The sequence below is a fragment of the Typopeltis vanoorti genome, chromosome 12, assembly GCF_054136105.1.
Source record: "Typopeltis vanoorti isolate ZY-2024b chromosome 12, IOZ_Tvanoo_1.0, whole genome shotgun sequence".
NCBI lineage: Eukaryota > Metazoa > Arthropoda > Arachnida > Uropygi > Thelyphonidae > Typopeltis > Typopeltis vanoorti.
The window spans coordinates 114,811,331-114,836,503 of NC_143560.1; the positions used below are offsets into that span (position 1 = coordinate 114,811,331).

Below are 25,173 nucleotides of genomic sequence, written 5' to 3' on the forward strand. Positions count from 1 at the left end.
GAGCAAACAAAGTTTGTGCCTGACAGTATCTTCAGGACTGGGGTGAGGTGGTACAACACCGGACAACTCATTGCAATGGTGACACAAGCTAACATCACTCCTATCTCAGTATCTCCCATAATGCAAAACACATCTCCTTGCGGATATGTATGACATTATACATATTATAATGTTATGCATTAAGGGAAGGGCCGATACCCAGACTAGTTTCGACCCCCATTGAGGTCTCTTCAGTGGGAGAATGGGTGTGCAAGATGAACAGGGAAATGGGGGGGCCTCAGGGTGGACAGGGCAACACAGCATGAGAAAGGTGGATTCTCCAAGAAAATGTGAATGCATGTGTAGCCAGGAAAGGAAGGGGATGATCTGAGATCAAAAATAACAGTAGGATTTGAAGTGGGTTCTAAGATGAATAATGATAAAGGGAAATGGCTTGAGTTGAGCATGGAGAAATCACATCAAATAAGTGGTATCAGTGAAACTAGCTATACATCCAGGAATGAGCTGTTATATTTGCATTCAAATACTAGAAGTGTAAGAAACAAGGCAAATGAAATGGTGGCATTAATTGAGTCTGTTCATCCAAAAATTGTTAGAATAAGTGAGCCATGGTTGGATTAGGATGACATCCTGACAGGAATAGAGATGGAAGGGTGTCGTGTGTTTCATGAGGATATAAAGAGTAAAAAGGGAGGGGTAGTGCTGTTGATGATAGAGAAAGATTTATGTCCATACGAAGTAGAGATGCAAGAGGGAAATAGTGCCAGTGGTTATGAGGCATTATGATATGAGATAGAGGTGAATAGAATGCAATACTTTGCTGGATGTTGTTAAGAAACCTGGTAATGTGGATGATAGTTACTATGAAAAGTATAATCAAATTAGCAAAGCAAAGAAGAAAAGGGTGATTATTAAACTATGGCAATATAGATTAGGATGATGAGATAGCAACTGGAAGTAAAGAAAATGAGTTTTTGAGGGATAACTACCTCAGACAGTATGTAACAGAGGGCACATGAGGATTGAGGGTCGTGGATTTGATCATCTCATTAGAGGATGTAATTATAAATGAGGTGTCCAGTCACCCTCCAATTGGTGAAAGTGACAATAAAGTAATTACCTGGATGGTTTCCAGCAATGCGAGGACCTCTGTGAGAAAAGGGTATATGTAGAACTACAACGGTGCTGATTATGAAGAGCTCAGGAGACAGATTGCTGGTGCAGCATGGAATGACGAGTTTGTTGGAAAAGTGATCAATGCAGTTTGAGGAATATTCAAGAACTATCTAGTAGAAGCAATGACCAAATGTACTCCAAGGGTCAGAAGGTTAAATAAGATAGGTGTGAAATGGATGAATGAAGAGTTAAGCATGTGATACAGAGAAAAAGGTCATTATGAAGGTAGAATAAGAGAAGTGATAATAACCAATACCATTTGGATTACAAAGACTGGGCAAGGCAGGTGACTTGATTGATCAGGGTACAAAATGTGAGGTAGTATGAGCAGCAGTTAGCTAATGATGCCAAAAAGAATTGTAGTGAGTTCTTTCAATATATAACCAGGGGAAAAAAAAAAAGAATGATTAAGGAAGGATGACATTGATCGGAGAAAATTGTATAACGACAACTGTTGCAGAAGATATAGTCTAGATACTTAATGAGCAGTTCATAAATGTGTTTAATTCTTATGAATGTGTCTTTATGGAGATTGAGAACAGATGATGATGGGGAAGAGAGACTGAATATAAGTGAGTAAGATGTGTATGAGGAGTTGAGCAAACTAGATGTAAATAAGGCTGTGGGACTTAGTAATATATCACCACGTATCCTAAAGGAATGGGAGTTGACGCCAGCCTTGACATATTTTTTTCATACTAGTCTTGTACTGGTTCAAGTTCCTAAGGAGTAGAAGGAGGACAATATTGTGCCACTTCATGAAGGAGGTGATAGAACTCAAGCATCAAATTATAGGCCTATCTGTGTGTCAGGTTTTGTAATTAAGTTGTTGGAGAAGCTTGTGAGAACTAGTATCCAGAATTGGGTTGACAACAATGGCATTATCTTTGATGGACAGTATGGATTTGCTAAATGGGAGGTTATGTTTTAGTAATCTACTTACTTATTACAATAAGGTGACTTCTTCCTAGGACAGAGGAGATGAATACACAGTAGTATACTTAGATTTTGCAAAGGCTTTTGATAGATTACCACATGATAAGTTGATAGTCAAACTAGAGCAGGTGGGGGTTGCATGTTAGATTAGTGCATTGGATCTGAGACTGGCTATCTGATAGGTATCAGCAAGTTGTGTATGGGGGGAGCAATATCCTGGAAGAGGAAAGTCACTAGTTCTGCACATCAGGGGGTCTGTTTTAGGACCATTACTGTCTAAATTGTATGTTAATGATATTGGCAAAGGTTTGGATGGAGATATTCAGTTTGCAGATGATGCAAAGTTGGGACAAACTATGAAGAGTAGAGAAGATTTTGAATAAATTGATTGAATGGGAATGATGATGGGAGTTCAGTGTTGCAAAATGTAAAGTTTATAATTTGGGATATAAAGTTGGGATGTAGAATTTATGCTTGGCCGGGATATATTGCCGGAGGTGGAGGAAATAAGAGATCTATGATTGGGCCACAGATGGACTACTGTGCATAGATTTGGTCACCTGGTTTTCAAAAGGATGAAGAGATGTTGGAAAGGATCCAGAGACAACTTACTAATCTAGAGATTAGTACTTACTAACCATCTGGGCATCAGAAAAGCTGTTATAGACATCCTTGCTTATGTGCTTTCATTAGGTCTGAAAAAATCCAGCGACAAAACACTCAGAACAACCAAGAAGCTAAACATTGAAGGAAGAAAATTAGTACCTTGGTGGAACGCCGAATTAACAGTCCTAAAGAAACATGTTAATGCACTCAGATGACTATATCAAAGGACATACAATAACCAAGATTTAAGAGAGAGAGCAGAAGACAGAACTACTATAAATCCAAATATAGCTATCAGTCCAAAACTACAAACGCGAAAACAGAATATCCTGTGCTGTTTCAAACGTATCGAAATCTTGGAATTGCATATATAAACTAGCAGTAAACAAGAATAAATCAATACCTATATTATCAACCATCAAGAAAACAGATGCCACCTTCACTAAAAACTTAGCAGAAACTGCAGCTATTTTGATCAACAAGTTTATTCCCGATGACGAATCAACAGGCAAAGAAATCCACAAAACCAACAGACATTGATACTCCTAATATGACTTATTTACAACTAAGGAAATCGAGTCAGTATTAAGATCAATGGATCCAAGTAAAACTCCTGGAGAGGACGGAATAACCAGTGATAAACTACTGAGAACGTTTGTCGAATTCCTCGAATTCATAACAACAGTTTACAACGAATGCCTAAAAAGAAGGCGATTTCCTTTAAAATGGAAAGGTTCTAAAATTAAACCATAATAAAATCAGGAAAAGAAACTTCCAAGTAAATTAGCAAATATAGGCCAATCAGTTTCATAAACGTTGCTGATAAGGTGCTAGAAAAACTTCTGATAAACCGAATAATGCACTATGTCTACTCAAGAAACCTATTGTAGGTTTCTTGAGTAGACATATAGTAAATGCAGTAGGTATATAGCAAATATAGCAGATATTTCTTGATATAGCAAAAAAAAAAAGACATACTACTAATCTCTATTGACGTATACGGAGCTTTTGATGCTGCATGGTGGCCAGCCATAATCAATCAATTAAGAGATTTAAAAATGTCCAAAATACTTACTCGATCTTACAAAAAATTATTTTACAGACAGAAGACCAACCATGATATTAAAAACCACAGCTGTAACGAAAAAAGTCAAACGAGGCTCCCTCAAGACTACTACTATGGTCTCAGCTTCTGGAACATCCAGTACGACTTGCTATTAAGACTTCCATTCACTACTGAAACAAAATCATAGCTTTCACTGATGATGTGATGATAATGATTCGGGGACACAACGGCTTATAACTAGAAGTAACGGCCAACGATGAACTCTTTAAAATTGCAGAGTGGGGGCACTTAGAAGAAAGTTACATTCAATAACAGAAAGTAAAATGCTTCACATCACACATAAAAAATCAAAACAACCTGTTACAGTTTTCCTAAACAGAGAAGTTCTCGAATTAGCCAGTGAGCTAAAATACCTAGGGGATAATAATAGATGAAAGATTTACCTTCAACAAGCACATCTTGTATGTTGCCGAAAAAAGCTTACAAATTGTAAACCTTCTAGCAAAGTCGGCAAGGATTAAGTAGGGATTAGGCCAATGAGCACTGAAAACAATATATATATGGGAGTTATACTACCATTAATATCTTATGTTGCACCTGCCTGGAAACATTCACTAAAATCAAAGAAAAATAGGCAAAAGCTAAATACAGTTCAACGCCTTATAGCCATACATATAATTAAAGGATACAGGATAATATCTTTCAAGGCAGCTTGCATTATTGCAACTCTAACACTGATCTGCCTAAAAATACAAGAATTATCTCTAATATACGAAATCACTTATGGAAGATATAACAAAAATTCTAACGTTGATCCAAATTGCTTCGAACGTCCACTTCACTAGAGTAAGTGGCCTCACCCAGCAAAGAAAACAAATATTAAGGAGAAGGAAAGCTCTGAAAGTGATGAATTCCATATATACACTGACAGGAGTAAAATTGGAGGGAATGTAGGCTGTTCTTTTGTTGCATATAACAGGCAGTCCATTATACAAGAACGCTGCTCTAGACTGCATCCTCTCTGTTGCAGCAACCAAGCAGAACAACGTGCTATAGTTCATTCATTGATATTTCTTAAGGAATTAGAAGTCAACACCTCTAATCAAAAGACAGCAACAATTTACGGTGACATTAGATGCACTATACGGCATAAAAAACCAGAACAACCATATAGCATTAATAAAACAGAAAAGAAATCTGGTTTGGAATCTCACTCTATCGGGATGGAAAATCAAGTTCTGCTGGGTGATCACACATATTGGGGTTGCAGGAAACGAGAGGGCAGCTCAGTTGGCTAAAGCAGTGGCTAGAAATGAACGACTAGAAACAAGTTACCAAAAGTACTCGAAATCTGCTATAAAAAACACTTGCAGAAGAATGAAGCCTAGACTTGGGAAGAAGAATGTAAAATATCAAAAAAAATATCACAACAAATGAATTCTTTCCTAGCATCAGAAACAGACTCTGTCTGAAAAAACACTCCACTTTTTCAGGTTTAAGCATGCTACTAATGGGACATGGAAAACTAACTCACTGTTAATTAAAATAAGAGAGATTATTTTATTTAACATTATCCTGTCGACTGTGCCATTGTCAATTAGATTCCATTATTATGTATTATTTAATCCTTTATATAGAGATGATCTCTGTTCAACAATTTTTTTTATTATTGAGTGTACCTATATATTTATTGCACAAGGGTTCACTCCGATGGTGCAATGACCTCCTTTTTACTATTTCTTTCAGAATCCAAAATTCACTGACTCAAGACCAAAATACAAAATCATACAAATAAATACAAAATACAAAATAATAATACAAAATTTATTACCGAGTGTACCTGTATATTTATTGCACAAGGGTTCCCTCCGATTGGTACAATGACCACCTTTTTACTATTTTTTTCAGAATCCAAAAATCACTTACTCAAGACCAAAATATAAAATAAACACATTTAATAACAAAAACAATATATATATATATATATATATATATATATACATATACACTTCAAACAACTATAACTAACTACCGAATTAATTGGATCCAAGGCCTTTTAAAAATATATATTTACACTTAAGACTAGACTAAACACTTTGTTTTCACAATGCAAAATGGTCATAGCCAGTTTCTCTCTCTGTCAAAGTCCTTTTCCGAAGATATATGACTTTATTCTTCATTTTCATAGGATCCTTTCTCATCACTCATGTAGCACACATTAATTCTTCCTAACTCAATTCTGTCTCTTTTTAGTAGAATTAATAATTAGATCTGGTGTCCTTAATACAGATGAAACTTCCTAATCAGAGTTTTCTTGAACATTCCTTTAGAACGTAAATAGCAACTCTTTTATTCACTAATGCTTATTGACAGTCTTAACTCTTCCACTTTAAAAAACTTACAGCTCTATGATTCCCTTTTCGGAATCTACTACTAATCTTCCAATTGGCGTTTCCTCAAATATTCCTTATAAAACATGTTTAGCAATATTTTCTATAAAGTATCGGCGAACACTAGCGTGAACCAATGCAAGTGACCCTAGTACGTAGTACAATACCGGACAACTCGTTGCAAAGGTGGGGAAAGTTCAGATCGCTATTCTTAGGTATTTTCCATAATGTAAAACCACATTTCCTAGGAAATGTATGTTGTTATTACATTATGGAGGGAGGTCACTACCCAGACCGGTTTCAGCCTTTTTTGAGGCTTCATCAGTGAGTAGCTAGACCATAATACCAAAGTGTATAGCGAAAAGAACTTATATACTCTGCTATACGAGTTTCCAAATTGGTGCAACCATTAAGTTTCTTAAATATAAAGAGCTAATAAGCTTTATTTCGGCGATATAAACAATATTTTAAATTAAGGGGATATAAAATCCACATTGTTTCAAAACCGAATAAGAAACTCAAAGATTGGAATCAGAGAGTTTCATGCCGAATATAGTAAACTATAAAGTATCGGCGAACACTAGCGTAAGCCAATGCAAGTGACCCTAGTACATAGTACAATACCGGACAACTCGTTCCCCACCTTTGCAACGAGTTGTCTGGTATTGTACTATGTACTAGGGTCACTTGCATTGGCTCACGCTAGTGTTCGCCGATACTTTATAATTTACTATATTCGGCATGAAACTCTCTGATTCCAATCTTTGAGTTTCTTATTCGGTTTTGGAACAATGTGGATTTTATATCCCCTTAATTTAAAATATTGTTTATATCGCTGAAATGAAGCTTATTAGCTCTTTATATTTAAGCAATATTTTCTTTTATTTATCAGTACTTATTCCACTTTGAAACTTCATAGTTCCATGATTCCTTTTTCGGAATATGGTATTAATTTTCCTCCGTCTATCACATAAAAAAAACTCAATTTCTTCCTGAATCTAAAAATCTGTCTGCCTGTGTTTTAATTTCCTCCCGAATGCTCCCTTGTTTACTCTCCATTACTTCGATACAGAATGCTCTCCTTGTCAGCTGTCAATCACACATCAAACTTCTCAGTGAGCATGCACATTCCATGAAACTGGCAAGCAAGAAGCTAGGTATAATGGCTGACACGTTGTCTCTGTTAGCAACAAGAGAATGTCTTCTTCATAAAACACAACTTAATATTTTAAACTACAATAAAATTATTTAAAGTAACACAACTATTCAAATCCGGTAAGTACATAAACTTTTAACTACTTTATTAAATCACTTAAGGAATTGACAACGTAGATACGAATATAAATTAAATGACACTTTACTAAATATTTCCGATATTTCGGCAACGTCACTTCGCCATCTTGAAAAGGAACTTACAAAAATGGCATATGCACGTAGGCACTACAACACACTAACTGAGAATGAAGTGATGAAGCTATTGTTCTCCTAAAAGTCCTGATGGTGCTCCGTAGCGGGTTAAGTAGGTGTTCTTAGCCATTGGGCTGAAGGTCTGCTGATGTAAGCCTCCCAAATTTGGGGCAGTCTCATACAACCAAATTTGTTGAGGTTTGGAGAGTTTCTTAGGGCTGATGCTAATTCCATAAATAGTCTTTCTAATTTGTATTTGCTATGGAGTATTACTGTAGCTTTTTTCCACCGTATTCTGTGGCATGTATCTAGAGCATGGTCTGCAAGACCAGAATGGCTGTACTTGTGAAAACGGATGTAGTTCTTGTGTTCCGAAATTCTGATATTCGCTATCCTGCCTGTTTGGCCAAAGTAAGACAGTTTACAGCTGCAAGGGACCTGGTATACACCAGGTAGGTCTAAGGGAAGTGGTTGGTCTTTAGTGGAGTGGATAAGGGATGCCAATTTTCAGTATGGTCTATAACAGGAGGTCAAGTCATGCATTTTTTAGATTTTGGTAATTTTTTCTGTAGGAAATAGTGATGAATTGATGGATTTAGAGTAATCCTTATTGTGGAGGGGGGGTGTTGTGGTTTGTAGGTTTCAATATTTTTTGGATTTTTTTTGGGGGGGGGATAGCCATTGACTGAGAAAGTGTTGAGGATGTGATTTAGTTCAGTATTTAGGGCCCATGTCGTTAGAACGGATTAGTTTAGCCCTGTTGTATAGTGTTTTCACCACTCCATATTATTGTTGTTGGGGGGAGGGATTGTTGGTGAATGTATCTGCCTGTATGGGTGGGTTTTCTGTAAACTGAGAAAGCCAAGGTTCCATCAGGCTGGCGGGTACTAGTGTGTCTAGGAAAGGGAGGCTATTGTTTTCCTCTTTTTCCAGGGTGAATTTGATTCTGGAGTGTCGGTTGTTTAAGTGTGTTATGAAGGAGAGGAGTGTATCAGAGCCACGTGGCCAAATAGCGAACACATCATCTACGTAGCGAAGCCATGATTGGTTTTTGTGGGGCAGAGGCTAAGGCTTTTTCTTCAAAAGTCTCCATAAAGAAATTGGCCAAGGGTGGGGAGAGTGGTGAACCCATGGCTGTCCCCTCTATTTGTTTGTAGAATTTTCTCTGCCAAACGAAATAGCCTGAGTTCATTGTGAACCGAAATAGGGCTGAGATATAAGGAGAAAATTTAGCTTGGATTAGCTCTAAAGTTTCCTTGAGTGGGACATTTGTGAATAAGGAGGAGACGTCAAAGCTGACCATTATGGCAGTATGTTGGAGTGTAAGGTTTTCTGTGCTGGCTTTGAAGTGGGCTGAGTTTTTATGTGTGATGGTGTGTTGCCAGTATAGTGTGCAAGCGCTTTGGCCAAATGTTTAGCTAATTTGTATGTGGGGGAATCAATGCCATCCACTATGGGATGTAATGGCACATTTTCTTTATGTATTTTTGGGAGTCCATAAATATGGGGGGGGGGAATAGAGTTAAACAACTTTAATCTGATTGTAACTTCTACAGGCCAAGAAGTGACTTTGTTAAGGAGCCTGTGAAGTTTTCTGATTTGTGAGTTGGTGAGATTGTATTCGATAGGGAGGTAAGTAGCCCGATCTAATAGAAGAGTATTAAGCTTACCTGTGTAGTCCTTTTGATTAAGTACTACAGTTGCATTTCCCTTATCCACTTTGGTGATAACTATTTCTTTATTATTCCTCATTTCCTGCAGAGCTTTATATTCATTGTTGGATATGTTGGTTTTTAGTCTTCTTGCTTTGGAGAGGACACAAGCTTCATCCAGTCTTACACTGTTGGCTATTTGATTTGGAAGATGGCAGATTCCGCATTTGATCTGGATCATAATATCCTCACTAGGTATTTTTCTGGGAGCAAAGGCGAAGTTGTGGCCATGTGAAAGTGTGTTCAGGCTTCAGGGTGACTGAAGAAAGATTGATTACAGTGTTGGTAGGAAGTTTTGGTGTGACGGTCAAGTTCTTTTTTCATTTTTCGAATTTTTTCATCTGTTGACCTCGTATTTTTTCAAATTCTTTGTTTGCAGTGGTACACGAGATGTCGTGTAAAATTGACCAAAGCTCGTGATTTAAAGTGCACGAAAGCTGTTCTTCAAAAAAAGCAATATAATTGAAACAGATGGGATTGGATAACAGACTTCTGTGTTGGATCAGTGACTGGCTGTCAGATAGGTATCAGAAAGAGTTGTATATGGGGGTGCAGTATCTCAAAAGAGAAAGGTCACCAGTGGTGTGCTGCAGGGGTCAGTTTTGGGGCCATTGTTGTTCAGTTTGTATGTTAATGATATTGGGTTGGGTTTAACTAGTGACATCCAGCTGTTTGCGGATGATGCAAAACTGGAGAGAGCAAAGTCAAGCGGATGTTATTGCCTTACAAGAGGACTTGAATAGATTGCATGATTGGGCAGGTAAGTGGAACTGTCAGTTCAATGTTGCAAAGTGCAAGGTTTTGAGATTTGGTAAGCAACGATGGGATGCAAAGTATACACTTGGTGAGGAAATTTTAACAAAAGCAAAGGAGATGAGAGATCTAGTAGTGATAGTGGACAAGTACCTGAAATTCAGGGGCCACATTGCACAAGTTGTGAAGACATCACATCGGATAATGGCAATAATGCGGAGGACCCTGACATGCAGAAATAGAGAAGTTATCAGGCCTCATATGGATTATTGTGCTCATATTTGGTTAATGGTATTTTCATTGTGATGAGGATATGTTGAAATGAGTCCAGAGAAGATTCACCAAGGTAGTCAGTGGTCTTTGTAATGCGGAGTATGAGGACAGATTGAGAGAATGTCAGTTGGAGAGACTCGAGTATAGGAGGAAGAGGGAGGGGGGTATGATTGAGACATATAATCTGGTCAGGGGTTGTTATTAGGTAGACATGGAAGAGATTTTTCATAGAATGGGAGAGGGGAATAGACGAAGAGGCCATTGCTGGAAACTGTATAAGGAGGGTGTGAGCAAAGGAGTGAGATGCAAGTTCTTTGTATTGAGGGTGGTTGGTGAGTGTAATGCACTACCTGAGTGTGTTGTGGATGTGGACACATTGAATCAGTTTAAGACGCAGTTGGATGAGCATTGTATGCAATAGTGAGTACCTCCCATGATGAGTCTCTGACTCAATGGAGATCAAATGTTAATAATAATAATAATAATTTTTGAAATAGATTAAATGACTATTATTATTTTATTATTATTATTATTAAACAAGACCTCATGCAGTCAAAGACTCATCTAGGAGGTCCTTTTATCTCACACACATCTCATCATACCGGGTCTTAAACACATTCAAACTCCTTGCAGACCACTCTCAGGCAAGGCATTCCAATCATTCACAACTCTGCATGAAAAAAAACCTGCCTCTCACTCCCCTACTCACACCCTCTTTATACAGTTTCCAGGGATGACCTCTGGTTCTCCCCTGATCTCCCACTATTCTCTGTAGAACTTCTCCACCATTGATCCTATAACAACCCCTTACCAACTTGTAGGTCTCTATCATATCTCCCCTCTTCCTTCTCTCCACTAGACTCTGCAAATTACATCTTTTCAATCTCTCCTCATACTCGACATTCCAGAGGTCAGAAACTACCTTAGTCAGTCGCCTTTGGACCCTTTCCAACATCTCTTCAGTCCATGTGTGGCCTAATCAAAGCCTTATACAATGGAACAAGAATCTTCCTACTTCTACATGTGTGTCCTCCTCATCATTCCCAGAAGTCTTTGTGTTGTCTTCACAATTTTGGCGATGTGTCCCCTAAATTTTAGATCCTTATCCACTATCACTCCCAGATCTCTTATTTCCTCTACTTTCAACAATATATTCTCACCAAGCATAAATTCTGCATCCCATCTTTGTTTTCCAAATTTTAAAACCTTACATTTTACAACATTGAACTCACATCCCCATTTGCTTGCCCAATCACTCAATTCATTCAAGTCTTCTTGCAAGGCCACAACATCTTCACTACTCTTTATGGTTCGTCCCAACTTTGCATCATCTGCAAACAACTGAATATCTCCATCCAAATCTTAGCCAATATCATTAATATACAAGTTAAATAGTAATGGCCCTAAAACAGATCCCTGAGGCACTCCACTAGTGACTTTCCTTTTCCTGGATATTGCACCCCCATACACAACTTGTTGATACCTATGATAGCCAGTCTCCAATCCAATGCACTAATCTAATATCCAATCCCATCTGCTCTAGTTTGACTGTCAACTTATCACGAGGTACTCTATCAAAAGCTTTTGCGAAATCCAAGTATATTACTGTGTATCCTTCTCCTCTGTCCAAGGAAGCAGTCACTTTATTGTAATAAGTAAGTAGATTACTAAAACACGACCTCCCTTTAGCAAATCCATGCTGTCCATCAAAGATTATACCATTGTTGTCAACCCAACTCTGGATCCTAGTTCTCATAAGCTTCTCCAACAACTTAACCACAACACCTGACACACAGATAGGCCTATAGTTTGATGCTTGAGTTCGATCACCTCCTTTATGAAGTGGCACAATCTTGCCCTCCTTCCACTCTTTAGGGACTTGACCAAGCGCAAGACTCGTATTAAAAAAATATGTCAAGGCAGGTGTCAACTCTCTGGCACATTCCTTCAGAATACGCGGTGATATATTATCAAGTCCCACAGCCTTATTTACATCTAGTTTACTCAACTCCCCAAACACCTCTTGCTCACTTACAGTCAGTCTCTCCTCCCCATCATCAACTGCTCTTAATCTCTCCATGAAGTCACATTCACAAGATTGAAAGATCTTTATGAACTGCTCATTAAGTATCTCCACCACACATTCTGCTGTCTTTATACCATTTCCTCCAATCAATGTCATCCTTCCATAATCATTCTTTCTTTTGCTGGCTACATATCGAAAGAACTCCCTAGGATTCTTTTTAGCTTCATTAGCTAACTGCTGTTCATACCTCTCTTTAGCTACTCTCACCAACCAAGTCAACCCTCCTTGCCTGGTCTTTGTAGACCTCATGAAATTGGTTACTTCCACTTCTCTTATGCTGCCTCCACAATGCCCTTTTTCTCTGTATTGCATGCTTAATCTCTTTATTCATCCATCTCACACCTACCTTATTTAACCTTCTCACCCGTGGTATACATTTAGACATTGCATCCACTAAATATTTTTTGAAAATCCCCCAAGCTGCATTGATCTCTTTTCCAGCTAACTCCTCATTCCATGCTACACCTGCAAGCTGTCTCCTGAGCTCTTCATAATCACCCCCCTTGTAGTTCCACATATACCCTTTTTTCACAGGGGTCCTTGCACTGTTGGCAACCACCCAAGTAATCACCTCATGGTCACTTTCACCAATTGGTGGATGATTTGATACCTCATTGATAATTACATCCTCTGATGAGATGACCAAATCCAAGACCCTTAATCCTCTTGTGCCCTCTGTTACATACTGTCTGAGGTAGTTATCCCTCAAAAACTCAAGAAACTCATTTTCTTTACTTCCAGTTGCTATCTCTTCATTCCAGTCTATATTGCCATAATTAAAATCACCCATAATGTTCATCCTTTTCTTATTTGCTTGGCTTATTTGACTATACATTTCACTATCACCACCATCCACATTACCAGTTCTATAACAACATCCCACCAAGTATTTGATTCTATTCACCTCTATCTCACACCATACTGCCTCAAAACCACTGGCCCCATTTCCCTCTTGCATCTCTACCTTGTATGGACATAACTCTTTCTCTATCATCAATAGTACTCCCCACCCTTTTTACCCCCTTCTATCCTCACGAAACACATCATACCTTTCCATCTCTATTCCTGTCAGGATGTCATCCTCATCTAACCATGTCTCACTTATTCCGACAATCTCTGGGTGCACAGACGCAATTAGTGCAACCATTTCATCCGCCTTGTTTCTTATACTTCTAGCATTGGTATACAAACACAACAACTCATTTCTGGATCTACAGCTAGTTCCAATGATACCACTCACTTGATGTGATCTCTCCATGCTGGACTGGGGCCATTTCCCTTTCTGCTTCTTCATTTTAGAACCCTTTGCAATTCCATCTGTTTCCTTTTGATCCCTGATCATCCCATTCCTTTCCTGCCTACACATGCTCTCACCTCCTCTAGGAGCATCCACCTTTCTCACGCTGTGTATCCCTGTCCACCCTGAGCCTACCCGTTTCCCTGCTCCTCTTGCACACCCATTCTATCATTTTCTATACTCATACCACTCACTTCCCCATTCATTTCCACTCCTTCAATCTCTCCTGTCTTACTCTGCTGCTCTTCCACATCACTCCCCTCTCGATCTGATTCATTCTCTCTATTCACTTCTCCACTTTCCAGCAGCAGTCTCTCCAAGCGACTCACACCATAACCACTCAAATGCAGTCCATTGCTCCCATACAGCTCACTTCGTCCCTCAAACTCATTTCACTCATTAACAAACTGTACTCCCATCTCCTCACACACATTTCAGCCAGAATATCATTCATAATCCTTGCTCTCTGCCTCATTTCACCACAATCATACCTAGGCAACACACTGACCACCCTTCCTGTTACACTATTCTCCTTTATCTTTCCAAGCAGTCTCCTGACATTCATTTTGACATGCTCTTTGTTCTCTCTCAAATCATTTGTACCAATTAATACAATTAACTCTTTTGCTCGTTCACGCCTCATATTCAATGCCTCAATCACTCTACTCATTTTACCGCCTGGAAAACATACCTTGTGCATTTTATCCTCTAGCACACCTTTAATAATGGAGTCGCCATACAACGCCACTCGCTCATCTTTTGTTAACTCTTTCATGCCATCATGATTTATTTTAATAGTTTTGACCCGAATTCTCTTAATTTCATTCCGCATCCATTTCATTTCTTGCTTCATCCAATCCAATTCACCTTCCGAACCTCGCGACACATTCACTCTATCATTAAATCTTTCTAACTTTCTAACTCTCGACCCCCTCTTCTCACTTTCACTCTCATTCATCCTTCTTTGTTTCCGTACTTTCGGTCCAACATACGTCCAACTTTCACTATCATTCCTCTCACTTTCACTCTCACATATCTTTCTTTGTTTCCGTACTTTCAGACTAACATGCGTCCAACTTTTGCTATCATTCTTCTCACTTTTACTGTCATTCATCTTTCTTTGGTTCAGTACTTTCATTCCAACATGCATCCTACTTTCGCCATCAGTCATTCTTTTTTCGCTATCATTCATTCTTTCGATTTTTTTTACTTGCGATTTCTACATCACGCCATTTCTACTTTCATTCATTCTCTCAATTTCGTTTCTTTCCGCCTCACTTTCGTCCCTTTTAAAATCCATTACAGTTGTCAAATCGCTCTTTTTCTTTTTTCCTGATTTTTTAACATTTTTTCACCTGTCTTCCTCGCCATCCTACTCTTTCAAACATGCACTCGCGACACAATCGGTACTAGCACTTTCTGTCATCAACTTCATATTCGCATTCATCAATTCCTCGTTCAGGTCACATTTTACACACACCCTTCTTCCATCCGCACTAAACATCCACAAATCATTTATGTAATCGAAGGAATACATATAACATATAACATATAACATATAAGCCGAACCATGTCCTGAATTCTGCTGATGCTAATGAATGAAAACTCTATCATTCATCCAGTCATATGAGACAAATCAGAAAATATCTTTTGATGCTATGATAAACTGGAAAGAAGAATTGCAGAATCTAAAGACATACTCAGTCCATCATATCTCAACATGACCTCAGCTGTAATCTCTCAGACTATCCAACTTTGGCATTCACAAGACTGCAAATGCATGTCACGCCCAACAATGAAAAGATGCACAGAACAGCTTCAAATGTTGATATGCTAACACTTGAATGTATAGATTTTTTTTCATTGCAATGTTTGCTGGTATTTCTCTCATGTGATCACCTGAAGAAGTCTTCTAAGAAGATGAAACTAATTGTGCAATTGATTTAATTGAAATAATGTTTATATATATATATATATATATATTATTATTATTATTATTATTAATAACAACTGTTAATTCTTTTCTTTTTTAGAGTAATATTGTTTGCTGAAGTAAATTTACCAAACTGCATATTGAAAAGTGAACCCATTGGTATGATGTGGAGTGCAGATAATCCACGTATTAAATTTGATTTTAATTATATCCATTCACCAGTCTATAAGTTAAAGCCATACACTCTTCCAGGTTAGAAAGTTTAATCTATCTGTTACTTTTTTCACATTTTATGTTTTCATGATGTAGAATTATAGGACATGAATTTTCACTACCCATGTGTTAAGGTTTAAGTGCTGCTTGGAGAATCTCATGTTAGAGGCTTAACGGAGTGAAACTGTAATGAGATAAGCCCCAGCAAACATCTGACACAAACAAATACATTCACATCTTTCTAATCATCTCTGCTTTCATCCATACGGTATCATTAAAACACTGATGGTGTGTTTTAATGCTCCAATAAGGCCTCTCTTGCAGCAGAACTCAATCATATACATCATATCTTTTTATTTAATGGCTACAGTTTCTGCAGTATAAAAAAATAATCAATTATTCCCCAAATCCTCAACCTCTTCAGAAAAATTTTAGTAATTTTATCATCATCATCCCTTATGTCCGAGGTACTTCAGAAAAACTAGTGAGAGTCTTAAAGAAATGCAATCTCTGCATGGCTTTGAAGCTTCGCTGAAATGTTGGTACTCTTATATGTTCTTCTATAGCTCCCTCCTCTCTCTGTGCTTGGAGTATATAAAGTGCTCTGCTTCTACAAGTTGCCCTGCTATGGACAGACGGGAGATTTACCAACATCCATGTGGAAAAACACAAAAAACACATCTGCAGTCATGATTATGGTCAATCGGGCTTGCAGACCATGCTTCAGATATGGCTTGTAGAATCAATTTGAAAAAGTCCACCATGCTCCATCACAAGAAATTTAGAAGTGAAAGACTTTTTATAATAAAATAGTTGCTCTCGAAAATTAGCTTTACGATAAATGTTCTCAGTTTACCTTGTAGGGTGTAAGAGGAAGCAACACCTATTCAGGATTTTGTCCACATGTTCCACTTAGTTTTGTGTTACCTTTGTGTGTTATAAGTCACATAGTGTATACCCTCTCCCTCAAGATGTCTCTGTGACTGAGACGAAGCATTGGAGGATTAAATATTATTATTAATATTTTCTCTGTGCTGTTTCACTCTATTTAGCCTCTAACATAAATTTTCACTACTTGTTATGTAATGTTTTATAGCATGCATAGTAGTTAGTAGAGTATGCAATGTTATATAGAAAGTGTTTTGCTATGCTATGTTATGTTTTTAATCCCAAGGGTTTAAATCCTGCCTACAGGCAAATCGGTTATGAGAACACACAAAAATTACGGACTAAAAATACTGTTGTTGATGGTAGTGATGGGTAGTAGATAGTGTCGATGGTAGTAGTGTCATTGTGTGTATTTGGAGAATTAAGTAGTAGAGGAGATGGTGAGATTTGTGTAGCAGAGTGGAGTAGGGTATTCTCCCATGATGAGTCCTTGGACTCCTTGGAGGTATCATGTAATAATAATAATGTCATGTATTATTCTCTTTGTTAGACTATGCTTGGCCAAATAATATAACATAATTTTCGTATTGCCAAACTGATTTGTGAATTAAACGTCTTTATTTCCTAGTCTGTGGTGTAAAATATATCTCTGGCATAGATGTTTGTGAATGTCTTTATGCGGTAAATGATTTTCACAACTAAATACGAGAACACTTCCTTGATTATTGGAATGTAGAGTATCTAGAACAGGTTTCTGGATGATCCTATGATCCTTTAATTCAACTGCAGCACTAATATGCACTATAAGATCATTTAATGATGTTATGGGGTGGAAATATAATATATGGATTAAGTCGTTTAGTAATTTTAGATATTAACGATTTCTAGCAAATTTCACTATTTAAGTTAAGGGGATAATAAATCCCTCATTACTTTAAAGCCGGATACACTATTATTAAATTTATTAATAATAATATTATTATTAAATTTCACTATTATTATTATTACATCCCCAATGGAGTCCATAGACTAATCTTGAGAGGTTCATTCAACTGATAACATATTTATCATATAGAATCTTAAAGTCCTTAACACTCCTTACATTAACAACACATTCTGATAATGCATTCCATTCACTGACAATTCTCCATGTAAAAAATCTACTCCTCACACTCTTCTTCACCATACTTTTACATAACTTCCAGGAATGACCTCTGGTTCTTCCCCTCTCGCATTCTACTCTTTTTATAATCCCCTCTGGATTAATCTGGTAAAATCCTCTTACTAACTTAAATGACTCTATCATATCACCTCATTTCCTCTTATCCACCAAACTCTTCAATCCACATTTCTTCAACCTCTCTCCATAGCCAGCATTCCAAACTCCTGATATTGTCTTATCACTCATCTCTGGACCCTCTCCAATGTCTCCATATCACACTGAAAACCAGGTGACCAGATCAGCACAATAGTCCAGGTATGGTCTGACCAGTACTTTATACGCTCGCACAACCACTTCCTTATCCTTGCATGTTAGAGTACTTCTTATCATAGCAGCACTACAATGTGCAGCCTTTGCAACACTAGCAATATGTCCTCTAAACCTTCCCAAATTTCTGGATGTCAGGGCCCCCTTTGCAAAAATGAAAATATTTCACGGCTCCCCTCGGAAAAAAATCGTAATAGAGAGATATATTATTATAATATTTATTGTATTTATATTCAATAAAAAACATACAGCAAATATTGCAAAAATGAAATGCATATGTTACATTTTTTGCCTCTTACCATTTGGCTCTGAAGACGATGCAGGCTGTTCTGGTAAAATATGAAATACTGTCCTTTTTTTTTGAGTCTGTTTCTGCTTCTTCTGATTGTTCATGGGATTTTTTTTTTTTTTTTTATCAGCCACTTATCCATCTCAGGGTTAAATTTTTTAATGTAGAATAGATCAAATAATATCACCACTTACCGATACTGGCACACCACAGACTGATAACATGAAATTAGTGAATGGTACCTGAATAAGGGAATCCCCGGACCAGGAACATTTTTCTCTTTTGTGACTTTTCTCCCTTTACGGTAATTAAGCCTAACGTGAAACAGACAGCAAAGGCAGGTTATTAAAAGTGCATATGATTGGTGCGGTATTAACAAAAGATCACGCAACTGAAAGATAAACGCATAGCTGACAATTGAGTTGAAATGCTAACTCTCTTCAACCGAATTCCATATGTGAAACTGCATAACATTCATTATATATATTACTTACTTTTAACACTTTTACGAATTTTAACACGTTCGGTTGAATTTTATTGCTACCTTGGGAAATCGAACTCACACACACATCCAATTAATAACAATAGTTTTTAGTTAGATACTGTGTTTGCCCATGCAACATATGGTTTTGTTTCAGTCTATACAGCATAGTTTCTGTATGAGGGGACACGTGATTCATTAATTAGTGTGTTTTTTTTCCCAGTTGTCTCTAATTTCACTATTTGTTGAGAAATATATTACACAGACTCCTCATACCTTATTCACTGGCATAATAAAAGTACTTGTTTTTATTGCCTCTGCAGTATAGTGGCTGTTAGGGAGTGGGGAGGGTATGTTGTTTACCACTGCAAGCGAGTTACTATCTCCCCACATGAACTTGTTTAAGCCTTATTTCATGTGTGAAGTATATGCAAAACTTTTATTGGTAACAGAAAACTACTCAGGTGACAGTGATAATATAAAACGAGTTTTGATATGTATATAAAGTCAATATCAACAGTCCCTTTTTATGAATGCGTGTTGAAAGGGACAGGAAGATTTGGAGCTTCCCTGGAGAGTATTCGAAGTAAATACAATTAATCACTGCTTTGAAATGAAACATATGAATAAGCAATATTTACTAATATTCATTAAGCACCGAAATACGCAGGAAGCAAAGTTTGTTAACCAACACCAATGTGTGAATTTTTCCATTAAAATATAAAAAATAACAAAAAAGAAATAATAAATAATAAAAGATAAATACATTTCTTTTAAGCTATTGAAAGTTTATTTTTCACTTGGTTAGAATATAATAAATTTAGTTTAATCCTTTATCCAAGTGTGAGCAAACAAAGTTTGCACCTGAAAGTACCTTCAGGTCTGGGGAAAGGAGTGCAACACCAGGACGACGCCTGCAAAGGTGGGACAAGCTACTAACACTCCTATCTCAGTATCTCCCATAATGCAAAACTTATCTCTTTGCGGATATGTCTAATGTTATGCATTAAGGGAAGGGACACTACCCTGACTCCCACTGAAGAGACCTCAATAAAGGTCGAAACTAGTCTGGGTAGTGGCCCTTCCCTTAATGCATAACATTAGACATATCTGCAAGGAGATGGGTTTTGCATTATGGGAGATACTGAGATAGGAGTGTTGGTATCTTGCTCCACCTTTGCAACGAGTTGCCCTGGTGTTATACCACCTTAACCCAGTCCTGAAGATACTTTCAGGCACAAACTTTGTTTGCTCACACTTGGATAAAGGATTAAACTAAATTTCTCCATGCAAAGACCCTGGCATCACTCCTCTGCTGACACAATTCTTATACAGTTTCCAGTGATAGCCTCTTGTTCTATTCCCTTCTTCCATTCTCTGAAAAAATCTGTTCCATGTCAACCTGTCCCTGACTATCTTATATCTCTCCATCATATGCCCCTATCTTCCTCCTATTCAAGAGGTTTTGCAATTTATATTTTCTCAATCTTTCTTCATATTGCACATTCCAAAGACCACTATCTTTGCAAATCTTCTCTGGACCCTTTTCAACATATCTTCGTCACCATGAGAAATGATCAAATCTGTGCACAGTAATCCATATGAGGCCTGATCATGACTTTATACAATAACATCATAACCTCTTTATTTCTGCATGTCACGATCCTCCACATCATTGCCATTATCTGATGTAATGTCTTCGCAACTTGTGCAATGTGGTCCCCTGAATTTCAGGTCCTTGTACACTACAAATTCCCAGATCTCTCATCTCCTCTACTTCCTCTGAGGTTTCCCCACCAAATGTATATTTTACATCACATCACATCGTTGATTAACAAATCTCAAAACCTCAAAACTTTGCAACATTGAATTGATGGTTCCATATACCTGCCCATTCATGCAATCTACTCAAGCTCTCCTGTTAATTTGAAGCCAGAGCCTTATCACCACCTTTATGCTGCAGAATAATTTTACCTTCTTTCCACTCCCTTTGAACCTGTGCTGTTCTAAGTCTTATTAAACAGGTGTGCCAATGCTACTGCCAAATCCCTGGAGTATTCCCTAAAGATGTGTGGTGATATGTTATCAAATCCTATCGCCTTATTGACAGCAAGGTTATTTATTTCCTTAAATACATCCTGATCACTCACAAATAAGCCATCCTGGAGTATGTTCTTTACACTTACATTCCTCATGATTTCATCCTGATCAGGATGAAACACTCTTATTAATTGATCACTGAATACCTCAACAACATTTTCTGTAACAGTTACCGTTCTACAATTTTCATCCATTAACATTATCTTACCATGATAGATCTTCCTTCTGCTTGTCACATCTAAAAAACTCTCTAGGGTTTTTCTTCACCTGATTTGCCAATTTCTGCTGATACTGCACTTTTGTTTTCTTTATTAACTGAGTCCTATCCTGGTTTGTTCTTTATACTCTTCATGTAACCTGATTATTCCCATTATTAATCCTGTTCTGTCTCCAAAGTACCTTCTTTTTCCTGATTTCATGCTTAAGCCCTTCATTCACTCATTTTACACATACCTTATTTGTTTTGATCACTCTCATGAACTGGAGTCAAGTGTGAAATGCCACTCACAATTACATACTCTGATGAAATGATCAGATCTAGAACTCTTGATCCTCGCCTGCCCTTCTTTACGTGCTGCCTGAGATAGTTACCTCTCGAGTACTCAAGAAATTCATTTTCGTTATTCACAAATGCTATCTCTTCATTCCAATCTATATGGAAATAGTTAAAATCACTCGTAATAATTACCCTTCCTTTGTTTACTAAACCAAGTTGTTTATAATTTTCTTCATCACCACCCTCCACATTCCTGGGCCTATAGCAACATCTAACTAAATGAGTCTTCCTGTCAACCTTCACATTACACCACACTGCCTCATAACCACTGCCACTATTTTCCTCTTTCATGTCTACCTTATGTGAACGTGTTGAATGTCTAATCAGAGGACTCTAATTTAAACTGTAATTTAATTTCATTTCTTAGAATTCAATTCCATTCAATTCCTTTAAATCTCAAGAGAGAACAGAATTTTGATAACTAAAGTGATAAAATAATATGGTCAGTGAAGTTTTTTAACCATTGTCTGGTTTAAAAATTATGCACAGTAATAATGTAATCAAGAAAATAACAGTATGTCCTCTTGTCCAAAACAAATTGATATTAAAAAACTTACATGATAATATGTACTTAAAAAAATAAATTTCATTTAAATGATGAGTATCAGTCATTTTTATTACATAACTAAGTAAAACTGGCTAAAACAGAGCAAAATTTTATAAGCACTTTAAACTGCTTATAAAATTTTTTTTGGATTTGTTCTCTGCAAACCCCAGTGATATGAAATTACATTGCTTGCATAGCTAAGTTACTCATATAAAAATAGAAAAATGTATTTTTAAAAATATTTTTGTTCTACTTTTACATTAATGATTCTAGTAGCAAGGCTTATACGTTGGTCATACATAACTGGTAATTAGCTTATGGAATTAACAACGCATATAAAGTATATTAATTAAAGGCAACTTTAATGAATAACTTCTATATTTCGGCAATGTCACGTTGCCATCTTCAGGAACATAAAAATATGGTATGTGCATGCAGGCACTAACAAAAGCAAATGAGGAAGAAAGCAAGAAACTAATATTGTTCCTAAAGTCCTAATGGTGCCCTCTGGCAGGCTAATTTGGTTGTCTTGGCTGTTGGGCTGAAGTTCTCATAATGTAAGTCTCCCAAATCTGGGGTAGTTTCATGCACCCAAATTTGTTGAGGTTTGGAACGTTTTTCTTGCTAATCTTGCGAAATCTTGCTATTTTGTTTGGCAAGGAAAATTCTACAAACAGATAGAGGGGGACATCCATGGGTTCACCACTTTCCCCACCCTTGGCCAATTTCTTTATGGAGACCTTTGAAGAGAAAGCCTTAAACTCCACCCCACAAAAACCCACTATTTGGCTTCGATACGTGGATGATGTGTTCGCTATTTGGCCCCATGGCTCAGATACACTCCACTCCTTCCTAACACACTTAAACAACCAACACCCCAGAGTCCAGTTCACCTCAGAAAAAGAGGAAAACAATACCCTCCCCTTCCTAGACACTTTATTCACTTGCCAGCTTGATGGATCTTTGGTTTTCTCTGTTTACACAAAATCCACCCATACAGGCAGATACATTCACCAGCAATCCCCCCCCCCCCACACACACAACAATATGGGGTTATAAAAACACTATATAACAGGGCAAAATTAATCTGCTCAGATGACAAGGCCCTAACCACTGGACTAAACCATATCCTCAACACTTTCTTAGCCAGTGGCTAAAGGAGCCAAGTGCTGTGGACGTGTCTGAGAAGAGCTCCTGATTGAGATAAGTTATTCTAGGAATAATTAAGTATATATGCGTAATTGTTTGAGTAAGAGTGGCTGTAAACGTTGTGCGCTACCAGTATTATTAGTGTGGGGGATTTTTCTTGCCTAAACTTAATTACGAAATTGTTATTATTAGACCTAGTAACCTGCAGTGAAAAAAAAAAAAAAAATGGCGGCGGCATTGTCATTCCATGATTTTAATTTAGATTTCAGTCGTTTCATTAAGTGTGAGGTCTGTTATATGTATTCCTTCAATTACATAAATGATTTGTGGATGTTTGGTGCGGATGGAAGAAGGGTATGTGTGAAGTGTGACCTGAACGAGGAACTGATGAAATGCAAATATGAAATTGATGACAGAAAGTGTTAGTAACGAGAATGTTGCGGGGAACATGGGTTCATGTGTGAAAGAGAGGAAAAAAATGTTAAAAAAATCAGTAAAAAAGAAAAAGAGCGATTTGAAAACCATACCGGATGTTAAAAGGGACGAAAGTGAGGCGAGAGTGGCAGAAGGAAACGAAATTGAGAGAACTAATGAAACTAGAAATGGCGTGACGCAGAAATTGAAAGTGAAAAAAATCGAAAGAATGAATGCTAGCGAAAAAAGAATGAATGATGGCGAAAGTTGGATGCATGTTAGACTGAAAGTATGGAAACAAAGAAAGATAAATGAGAGTGAAATTGAGAAGAATGATAGTGAAAGTTGGATATATGTTGGACCGAAAGTACGGAAACAAAGAAGGATGAATGAGAGTGAAAGTGAGAAGAGGGGGCCGAGAGTCAGAAAGTTCGAAAGATTTAATGATAGAGAGAATGTGTCGTGGGATTTGGAAGTTGAATTGGATTGGATGAGGCAAGAAATGAAATGGATGCAGAATGACATTAAGAGAATTCAGGTCAACTCTATTAAAATAAATCATGATGGCATGAAAGAGTTAACGAAAGATGAGCAAGTGGCCTTGTATGGTGACTCCATTATTAAAGGTGTGCTAGAGGATAGAATGCACAAGGTATGTTTTCCAGGTGGTAAAATGAATAGAGTGATTGAAGCATTGGATATGAGGCGGGAGCGAGCAAAAGAGTTAATAGTATTAATTGGTACAAATGATTTGAGAGAGAACAAAGAGCATGTCAGAATGTATATCAGGAGGCTGCTTGGAAGGATAAAAGAAAATAGTGTGACAGGAATGGTAGTCAGTGTGTTGCCTAGGTATGACTGTGGTGAAATGAGGCAGAGAGCAAGGATTATGAATGATATTCTGGCTGAAATGTGTGAGGAGATGGGAATACAGTTTGTTAATGTGTGGAATGAGTTTGAGGGACGAAGTGAGCTGTATGGAAGCGATGGACTGCATTTGAGTGGTTATGGTGTGAGTCGTTTGGAGAAACTGCTGCTGGAAGGTAGAGAAATGAATAGAGAGAATGAATCAGATCGAGAGAGGGAGTGATGTGGAAGAGCAGGAGAGTAAGACAGGAAAGAGAGATTGAAGAGGTGGTTATGAATGGGGAAGTGAGTGGTATGAGTATAGAAAATGAGAGAATGGGTGTGCAAGAGGAGCAGGGAAACGGGGGAGGCACAGGGTGGACAGGGGTACATAGCGTGAGAAAGGTGGATGCTCCAAGAGGAGGTGAGAGCATGTGTAGGCAGGAAAGGAATGGGTTGACCAGGGATCAAGAGGAAACAGTTGGAATTTAAAAGGGTTCTGAAATGAATAAGCAGAAAGGGAAATGATCCCAGTCTAGCATAGAGAGATCACATCGAGTGAGTGG

The 25,173-nt window shown here is 37.6% G+C and overlaps 1 protein-coding gene across 4 annotated transcripts in view; it reads left to right on the plus strand.

Moving 5' to 3' along the window:
- The window catches only part of LOC150101147 (uncharacterized), a 916,082-nt gene that overhangs the window by 487,137 nt on the left and 403,772 nt on the right, over positions 1 to 25,173 (plus strand). For all 4 annotated transcript variants that reach the window (XM_090401639.1, XM_090401642.1, XM_090401641.1 and 1 more), the window contains one exon: positions 15,736 to 15,887. In XM_090401639.1, the coding sequence (XP_090257765.1) occupies positions 15,736 to 15,887 (152 nt within the window). The remainder of the gene's footprint in view (positions 1 to 15,735; positions 15,888 to 25,173) is intronic.